At 55.1% G+C, this 9302-nt stretch overlaps 3 protein-coding genes across 7 annotated transcripts in view; 1 reads left to right on the top strand and 2 right to left on the bottom strand.

Annotated features, from left to right (window-relative positions):
- Positions 1-259: 259 nt before the first annotated feature.
- Positions 260-3690, bottom strand: TICAM1 (TIR domain containing adaptor molecule 1). Its single transcript, XM_062618759.1, has 2 exons — positions 3623-3690; positions 260-2817 (listed from the first exon to the last, which is right to left on the bottom strand). Exon 2 carries the CDS (start codon positions 2637-2639, stop codon positions 549-551), a length of 2091 nt encoding a protein of 696 aa, XP_062474743.1. The 5' UTR covers positions 2640-2817; positions 3623-3690; the 3' UTR covers positions 260-548.
- A 627-nt stretch (positions 3691-4317) lies between these two features.
- LOC134163665 (perilipin-4-like) overlaps positions 4318-9302 on the bottom strand; it is a 5637-nt gene continuing 652 nt past the window's right edge. Inside the window, exons 2-7 of one of the 5 annotated variants that reach the window (XM_062618742.1) lie at positions 8868-9063; positions 8236-8318; positions 7321-7923; positions 6486-7254; positions 5584-6092; positions 4318-5500 (exon numbers count right to left, since the gene is read on the bottom strand). In XM_062618742.1, the coding sequence (XP_062474726.1) occupies positions 4940-5500; positions 5584-6092; positions 6486-7254; positions 7321-7923; positions 8236-8318; positions 8868-9063 (2721 nt within the window). In that variant the 3' untranslated portion in view covers positions 4318-4939. Of the gene's footprint in view, positions 5501-5583; positions 6093-6485; positions 7924-8235; positions 8319-8867; positions 9064-9302 lie in introns of all 5 variants that reach the window. The other 4 variants (XM_062618743.1, XM_062618744.1, XM_062618745.1 and 1 more) reach the window with 4 other exon arrangements.
- UHRF1 (ubiquitin like with PHD and ring finger domains 1) overlaps positions 6050-9302 on the top strand; it is a 27080-nt gene continuing 23827 nt past the window's right edge. The window contains exon 1 of the mRNA XM_062618756.1: positions 6050-6152. The gene's annotated coding sequence lies outside the window, so the exon portion shown is untranslated. The remainder of the gene's footprint in view (positions 6153-9302) is intronic.

Here is a 9302-nt window from a genome sequence, read left to right as displayed (position 1 = left end):
ATGCTGAGGGGGCACTGGGGAATTCTGTCTTTCACCACCCAAACTGCTCTCGCTGTAGTTCCCAAGGGGAACTGGGAAGTGATTCCTGCTGCCCCTCGGATGTCAGAAGCTGCTTTCCTGAACCTCCCTGGGTCTGATGGGAGTGTGTGCCATGGCCCAGCTCCCTCCACCCCCGAGGTACAGACACATCTCCTGGTTTCCCAGCTATCCCTGGCTGCCCCTTGGGGAGTTCTACAGGAGAGAAGTGGAGAAATGCAAATCAATCAATTAAAATTTATTTCTAAACCCACCCAGTGGCCTCAAAATCAAGAGTTTTCTCAGAAGTGTTTTCTCATTTACTCATAAAGAAGCACAAGGAAAAGTGTCGCAGGAGGCTGCAGCCTCTTTTGTCCAACACAAAAGCAGGTCATTTTCTCCTGGGCTCCAGGAAGTGGCACTTTTAACCCACAGGGAAGTAAGAGTAGTCCCAGTCCCAGCACAATCACACATCTGGGGTTTAAAACCACGCGTGAGCAGCTCCAGCCGTGGCTGAGCTGCTGCTGCTCTCCTCAAAAGCTCTGCCTGGAGCCTTCCTCAGGGCCCTCTGCACCTGGTGTGAGGGTTTCCACCTGCATCACGTTGTGGTTCCCGATCTGAACCATTCGGGCGTTCTGGATGATGAGGGGTGGGATCCCTCCTGGACCTGGCAGCACGTTGTAGTGGCCTGATGGGGGCTGGTCAGGAGGAGACCCCATGCGAGCAGGCCCGGGGCCACCTCCAGCCGGGGACCACCACTGTCGGGGTGGTTGCTCCAGCAGCGGGGGCTGTGTTGCTGAGGGAGGGATGGAGCCAAGGTTGAGGGCAGCCACGTTCTGCAGCATTCGGTGCCGCTCCTCTCGCAGCTGGAGTTTCTTTCTCTGCAGCATGTCCCACGAGTCTTTCTTCTCATTGATCCTGCTGGTGGTGAAGGTGTTCTGCACCGTCTTGGAGAAGCCAGGAGATTTCTCATCCAAGGGTGTCAGCCCTCCAAGCACAGCAGGAATCTGACCCCACTCCAAGGGGTTCTCCTGGGGTATAAAAGGGATGACTGAGTCGCCCTTGGATGGATTCATGATGGACTCCATCAGAACAGTGTTTGTCTGAAACATGCAGAGGTCGCACGGGAAGTTCTTGGTCAGCAGAAGGATGATGAAAGCAGAGTTTTCCATAGCATCCTGGAAGCAAGTCATATGGCTGCGTCCAGCAATGGCAAAGTTCTCACAGAGCGTGGCACCATTGGGCACCCCCATGTTCTCCAGCAGGTCCTTGACCCGACGGGCAACAAGCTCATCTTCACTGGCATGCAGGACAACGAAAGTGAAGAACTTCCCACCATCCAGCCCCGCTGTGGGAGCTGGTTCCGCAGTTTGGAGAGGAGGAGGCCAGGCAGGAGACGGGGATGAATGGGAGCGCAGGGGATATGGTGAGCTGGAACGAGGTCCCTCAGGAGGGGGAAGAGTTGAGGCGAAGGAATAGGTAGGAGGAGGAGGAAGTGAACGGGTTGAAATGGAAGCAGATGCAGAGTTAGGAGGAATGCCTCCTGAAACGTGGGACTCCACCATGGACATGTGGGCAGGACCAGTGTCCACGGCAGCCCTTGAGGCAGGAAGCCCTGTAGATGGTTGCTTTTCACTTTGCTTTTTGTCTGTGTTTTCTTTCGGTGCCTGAGGTTTTGCTGCCACTGTGTTGGAGACATCGCTGCTTTCCCCAGGTTGGTTCACAGCACCCATCGTGGGCAGCTCCATGTCAGGAACTGGGACTGTCAGACGGCACGAACGGGCCTGTGGAGCATTCACTGCTCGGAAGACTTGGGCAGGCTGAGAGCTGGGTCCGGGGCCGGAGGCTTCCTGCAGGCCATGGCTCTGCCTGTCCCCGTCAGGCTGTTGTGCCCACTCCGGGCGGGAGGCCCGGCTGTGCAGAGCAGCTGTTGGTGATGCGCTGATCTCCAAGTGGCTGGGGAAAGAGAGGTTCTCCAAGGAGCTCTCCACAGAGTGCAGACTCTTTGGGCTTGAGAGGCGTGAGAGGTCTGAGTGGATTCCTATCTGCACCGGAGAACTCCTCACCACGTACTTTGGGGTGGCTGGAAGGAGAAGTCCGGCTGCATCAGAACTCAGCATCTGCTCTTTGTCACCTGAGCCCACGCTGGCAGCAGGGCCGTGTTCTCCCTTGTCCCTGGGTGGAATGCTGTGGAGTGCTCCCAGCACAGTCTCCTTGCTGGCGTTGCGGGCTTCTCTGGCAGCCTGGCAGGCCTTCTCCATGGCTTCAGGGCTGCACAGTTTCTCCTTCCCCAGCACCGTGTAGATCTGTGCCAGAAGCTCCATGGCACCTGCATCCAGCTTGGGAGGCTGCAAATCCTCCCCATCTTTCTGTGCTCCTGCAGCACCCAGTGTGGTCTGGTGGACATACTGAGCTGCCCGGTTATCCCTCAAGACATCCAGACAAATCCTTGCCTTCGTTTCTTGCCCCAGAGCAAGCAGAATCATGGCTTGCAACAATTTGCTGCTGGGCCTGAATACCAAGTTCAGTTTATGTTTGAGGCTCAGGAGTTTTTCTGGAGGGACCCGGGACAGAATACAAAGAACGTCCTCAAAGCTGGGCTGGAGCGGGGTGCTCTGCGCCATCTCCTCAGCTGGTGGCCTGGACCAGCGACCAAGGCAGCATGGATGGAATAGGGGTTTCCCAGCACCTGAAGGGTCGTTTCTCTCCGATGCTCTGGCCACACGGCACGTACTGCACGAGCAATGGCTCTGTGCTGCTCAGGAGCTCATCCCAGAACTGGGCGTCTCTGTCTTGAGGAACCTGTGAGGAGAACACAGGACAACGTCCAGAACTGGTGATGTGGGGAGCTGGGGGGATGCTCCAGCTCCCCCTCGCAGCTTTAAAGTACTTTTGCATCTCTCCAGCGCTTGCAGGTCTGCCGGAGCTCCACACGTTATCCCAAGCCTGTTACTAAGCCATGAGCACGTTCTCTGCGTTCCAGTCACATTAATTACAACCGCTTTGAACTAATTGCTGCACTAATAACGCGCTGGGGTAAATCCAAGCGTCTGTTCTCCTCCAGGCAGCCGGCTCCAGACTCCTTGCGATGGGCAGTGAGGAATGACGCCCGCCTAGAGGAAGCCCATTCAGACTCCTCCTGCCACGAGGGCTGTAACCCACGTGCATCCTCCTCCTGGCAGCCTCATGTCACTGTGGACCCTGCCTCTCCCTCTGCTCCCGAGCCCTGTTAAACCCTCGCACTCACCTGGCCTCTGCCCAGGGCGGAACGGACCGGCAGGACTCGTCCGGAGCGGGGCCGCGGGTGCCTGGAGGGTCCCCGCTCGCAGGCGCTCCCTGCGCCCGGCCGAGTCTTCCCTATTTAAAGGGGAGCGCAGCAGCCGCCCCAGAGCCGCTGCGGACGGGGAAAGTTTCCCGTCGCAAAGGGCGCTTTTCTCACAGAAATCCTCCCATTGCCCAATGCGGGAGCTCAGGCCGCGCGTGAGGAACCTGGGGGCTCTTCCCATGGAAACCTCCCGAGCCGTGAAACGGCCGCACGAGGCGAGGGCGGCCCCGGGAACCCCCCGCCCCCGGCACCTCGGGGCTGCGCTTCCGCCCCTTGACTCACCGCGGAGCCGGCTCCCGGTCCTCGCCCCTCGCTCCGTCCGCGCCCCCGGCCCGGCTCCGGGGGTGCCCTGTGCGGCGGGGCCGGCTCGCCGCGGTGCCCGGGCCGGGAGCGATGCGGGCGGCCGGAGCGGGCAGGAACACGAGGAAGCGGGGAGCTGCCACCTCCTCCCCCCCCCGGAAGCTTTGCATCCGGAGAAGCGGCTCTGGCCTCTAGCGCTGGGCTGAGGCGTTACCGACCCAGCCCCAGGGTCCAACCCGGCCTCGAGCCCTGCAGGGATGGGGCAGCCACAGCTTCTCTGGGCACCCTGTGCCAGCGCCTCAGCACCCTCCCAGGGAAGAGCTTCTGCCTCAGAGCTCATCTCAGTCCCCCCTCGGGCAGGTTAAAGCCATTCCCCTTGGCCTGTGCCTACATACCTATGAAGTGATTCATTAAATGCAAGCTCGCTCCCAACTCAGGCTAAGGGAGAACACAGCAACGCCCCTTTAGACACACACACGGACATGGGTAGTTCTTTGGACACAGGTCATGCTTTATTCTGATGTCTGCTTGCCCTTATTCCAGCCTTGGGACAGGCATTACCCAAATAAGTTACATTAGAAATGATTACAAAGCATTGTTCACTGGGAAAATATCCAGCACTTATCAGCCCTGTTTTAATAGCAGGATATCCTGGCATTGTGGCAGAGGGACTTCTTTATGGCTGCAAAGCCTGCATGGAGTTACTCACAAACAGCTCATCCCTGAAGGCAAGATAGTCCCTTGCACATTGGCATGCTTGAAGGAAAATCCCACCTCGCTCAGTGGTTCTCTATGAAAGAAAGGGTTGGATCCATAAGGAAAAGTCCCTTTTTGAGGTGGCCTCTTCTGCCATCCGGGGCTGAGCCTCTCCGGAAGCACAAGAGGCAGAAAGGAAGGTAACCTGGAACATGGATGTTTAAAACTTGCCAGAGGAGGTCAGGCCCAGCCTCCTCTAGAGCAGCTTACCTGAATAAAACCCAAATCCAACATTAAAACTAAGTGGAAATCACTGCTTCTCTCCCACAGCTTGTTTCAGCAAGAGCCACCCCTTCCCACGCACCTGGGCTGACTTCAGAAGCCAAAGGACAGGGAGGGCCCCATCTTCCCTTTCAGGGCAGCAGCAGGGTTTACAAGGAATAGCAGATCAAGGTATGGAATCAGCCCACTTGGGTTTCAGTCTCCTTCCAAACTACATCTCACTGGAGGCTCAGCGAGGGAGCAGGGGGCACTTCTGGCACATGATTAAAAGACAAAGTGATGTTCTAGCCAGGGAGCCATGGCCACAGGAGCTGGAGTTCTTCAGAGATCCTCCTCTGGTGCTTTAGTTTTTACCTCCTTTGCAGCCAGTGCCACCTCTGCATCTTCCTCTGCCTTCTCTTCCAGCTTCTCCAGCACTTCACCCTCTTCCCCTAGGATCTCGTGCGCTCCCTTTGGTTCTTCGGGGGTCTCAGCCCCCTCCTTTGATGATGTGGGCTTTTCCAGCACAGGTGATTTTATTGGAGGCACCAAATCTTTCTTCTGCTGCTTTCTGCTCCCCTGTGACATGGTAGCTACTGCCCTGAAGGGCCCCACAACCCAGTTGAGAGGAGTGTTCTGGGTTACATACTCAAAGAGCACATCTAAGGACCTTCGGGCTTCTGCCACCCGGTCCTGGCTCCGGGTCAGGGTGGTGCTGGAGAGGTCCTGGAAAGACACAGCACTGGCAAAAGATCTGTGGAGCTTGTGGATATTTCGAGTGGCCTGATGCACAGCTGCTTGGATGTTGCTGGGCAGGCCTTGGATGCTGGCTTTCAGGTTCTCATAAATGGGTTGGAGCTGCTGGGTGATGATATGCAGCATAGTTAGAGTCCGTGACTCTACCTGATGGGAAAGAGATAGAGCTCAGTTACTAGAGCAGGTGAGATGCACCAAGAGGCCTGATTAAATGCCCCCTGTAGGGATACCTCTACTTGGGAGGCAGTTCTGACTTGGTTTCCTTTGGGTTGGGTGAGGCTCCAGTCCAGCCACAGCTGACAGAGCTTCTCCTGCCCATCCAGAAGCTTCTGGCCAACCTCCCCTTTCACAGACTCAATCTGATAGGAAAAATGAGAGGAAGAGCTGGACTGCAAGCACACACAGAGCAGCACCAGTGCTTCCCTCCCAGGGAGGGAGCCGAGGTGACATGCAGCTGGTGGAGCATGGAGGAAGAGCTTCCATCTGGCCAGCAGGGCAGGAAGGCTACAGACAGGAGGAAAGAGGGAAAGGCAGGTTTGTACCAGTTTTATTGCCAGCTGGAGCCGGGAGAGAGTCTCCTGGGTGCTTTGCCTGAGGCGCTGCAGTTTGTGCAGGGAGAGGTGGTAGGCTCGGCGCCGCACTTTGGTCGACAGGGAACCCAGGCGCACAAAGTAACTCTTGTTCTGCCTCTGCTCCTCCACAGGAGCCATCCCGGGTCCCTCAGACGTGGCCAGTTTACCTGGAGGAAACAAGAAGAGAGGTGTAGCTGTGCTCCACTCGCCCAGCTGGAGGGGAAGAGGTAAGATCACCCATTGAGAATCAGTCATGAAGGCTGAAGCGTGCTGTGCAAACAGGCGAGGTTTGTTGTTGCTCAGATGTTAAAGGTATATGTTGGTCCCTGCTCAACGTGCTCTCTTCAGATAAGCAGACTTTAGATAGGTTGAAGCATGTACCCACGGGTTTATTTGCCTTGAGGCTGATGGGCAAGGACCAGCGAAGCAAATGCTTGCTCTGTCCCATGCCACATGGAGCTACCTGGCTGCTTCAGAAGATGAGCCCTGCAGTGTCAGGTGCTCTCTAGTCAGCTGCTCAAGGACTTGCATTTACAGGCGCCAAGCAAGCGTTTTCTCACCTAGTTCCTCCTCTGTCATGGGGAGGTAGTTATCCACCAGGTCTTCTGACATACCCAGGACAGCTTCCACACCACCTCCCACTGCTTGGCTCACTGCCTTGGCTTTGCTTATGCTGTTGGTCACCACCGAGTTGGTCATTTCCACACCCTCCTGGAGAGCCTCTTTGCCCTGCTCCAGGGCTGTGTTGATTTTGCTGGTAATGGTGCCATATGCAGCATCCAGAGCTGTACTGACTGTGGAAGTGACCGCTGATTTGGTCTTCTCAACACTGTCTTGAACAGCCCCTTTGGTCAGGTCCATGGCTTCAGTCACCTTGTTGGTCACTAGGTCCTTGGCACCCTGGGCAGCCTCTACAGCAGCACTAATAGTAGAAGCAACAGCAGACTTGGTCCGTCCAACACTGTCTTCTACCATGTGCTTACTGAGGTCCACTGCTTCGGTCACCTTGTTGGTCACTAGGTCCTTGGCACCCTGGGCAGCCTCCACAGCATTGACAATAGTAGAAGCTACAGCAGACTTGGTCCGTACAACACTGTCTTCCACAATATGCTTACTGAAGTCCACTGCCTCTGTCACCTTATTAGTCACAAGGTCCTTGGCACCCTCCACTGCTTCTGTCACCTTGTTCGTCACTAGGTCCTTAGCACCCTGGGCAGCCTCCACAGCACTGACAATAGTAGAAGCTACAGCAGACTTGGTCTGTTCAATGCTGTCCTCCACCATGTGTTTACTGAGGTCCACTGCTTCAGTCACCTTGGTGGTCACTAGGTCCTTGGCACCCTGGGCAGCCTCCACTGCTTCGGTCACTTTGGTGGTCACTTTGTTGGTCACTAGGTCCTTGGCACCCTGGGCAGCCTCCACAGCATTGACAATAGTAGAAGTTACAGCAGACTTGGTCTGTTCAATGCTGTCCTCCACCATGTGTTTACTGAGGTCCACTGCTTCGGTCACCTTGGTGGTCACCAGGTCCTTGGCACCTTGGGCAGCTTCCACTGCTTCAGTCACCTTGGTGGTCACCTTGTTGGTCACTAGGTCCTTGGCACCCTGGGCAGCCTCCACTGCTTCGGTCACCTTAGTGGTCACCTTGCTGGTCACTAGGTCCTTGGCACCCTGGGCAGCCTCCACAGCATTGACAATAGTAGAAGCCACAGCAGACTTGGTCTGTTCAATGCTGTCCTCCACCACGTGTTTTGTGAGGTCCACTGCTTCGGTCACCTTGGTGGTTACAAGGTCCTTGGCACCATGAGCAGCCTCCACTGCACTGTTAATAGTGGAAGTGACCACTGACCTGGTCAGCTTGACACTGTCCCCAACAGCATTTTTAGTGAGGTCCACAGCTTCAGTCACTTTATTGGCCATTGCTTCTCTTGCCTCGCAGGCAGCATCCATAGCAGATGTCACTTTGGTGGAAACCAGCTGCTTGGTGTCTGAGATTACCTGCAACAGTGAGAGGCAGAGAAAGTGACTTTGTTTTTCCCTGAAATAGGTTTTCCCTCCCTGAAGTAGCTTTCCCATATGGCTAAGTTGTGCTTGTAGCCTTGGGGGAGAGCAGGAAGTCTGTACACTGTATTTACATGGACATGCTGAAGGCATCTCTCCAGCTTTCATGAGCTCACAGTGCCTCCTCTAGCCCATCCCAGGGCCCGAGCTGACAAAGCAGTGCTGCTGAAGTTTCTTTCTGTATCCATAACAGTTCCATCAAGCAAGAGACAAGTCACAGGTTCCCATAAGGAAAAGCCTTTCCTTTACCTTATCTGCTGGCTGTTGAAGAAAAGGCAAGTTCTCCTCCAGCTGATCCAGTCCTTTACAGGCATACTCATTTACAAGTGCAACTAGAAAATACAACAGGTATTAGTTTATTCTTCAGTTGGGAGAGGGCCTTTTGACCCTACAATGGCCAATCCAGGATACTCATGAAAGCAAGCTCCTCCCCAGATAATCTTTCTGGGGTGGGTGGCTTGTTGGAAGAGTGAATAAACCCTACAGTTAGGCAGCTTTAAGTAGTCTCCATTTTGCCTTCTCAGCTTTGTCGCTCCAGTTGGAGTGCAATACTTGCCCTGGGCAGGTGGGATTATCAGCCTAAAGGGTTGGGATGAGACAGACTGAGCTATATCCAAGGCAGACACTGCTACTACCAGTTGGGATGCTCCTAGCTTAGAGAGATGAAGAGCAGGGAGGTTTTGGCTGGTGAACTAAAGGAACCACAGACAAGAGGCCAGTCTTTGTTGTGTCCATTGAGCAGCTGGGAGCTGCCAAGTGGAAGACTCAGTGCTACAATCAACTAGAACAAGGTGCTATAGGAGGTAGACAGCATCCAACAGACACATGAAGTTCCCCTCCCCACCTCCTCATCTGTGTAGAGAGGGTCACTCCTCACTTACTCTGCGGCTCCAGTTGGTTCAGGATGGGCTGTGCCCCCCCAACCACGCTACCTACTGCGACAGCAGCCACGGTCTCAGCCACACTGCAGACACCGCTGAGGCAAGGATGGGTCTCCTTGGTATAGTTGTAGGCAGATGAGACCAGGTTAAAAGCAGAGTTGAGCAAGGGCAAGCTGGTGACTCGATTGACAGCACTCTAAACCCCAAGAGAAATAAATGACATTAGAGACCCAGCCTCAAGCTGGGAGTGAATACAAGCCATGGGTCTATGCAGAAAGGTCCCTTAGGAGACCAATTCATCTCCTCATCCTTCTTAAACTCAGAGTTGAAGAGACTCATCCAAAACCCGATAGCAAGGCAGTGACAAGCCAGGGTTAAAAGTTTGTGAGCTCTGGGCTCATGAATTCTGAGTCACTCTGAGTTTCAGCACCAAAC

The sequence above is a fragment of the Pezoporus occidentalis genome, unplaced genomic scaffold (genome assembly GCF_034315485.1).
Source record: "Pezoporus occidentalis ecotype Australia unplaced genomic scaffold, CSIRO_AGI_Poc_V1 ctg202, whole genome shotgun sequence".
In the NCBI taxonomy this organism is placed as follows: Eukaryota; Metazoa; Chordata; class Aves; order Psittaciformes; family Psittacidae; genus Pezoporus; species Pezoporus occidentalis.
This window is presented reverse-complemented; position numbering and strand designations above follow the sequence as displayed.

Excerpts from the sequence above, each read along its gene's own strand:
- TICAM1 (XM_062618759.1), bottom strand. The coding sequence starts at position 2,639 with ATGGCGCAGAGCACCCCGCTCCAGCCCAGCTTTGAGGACGTTCTTTGT.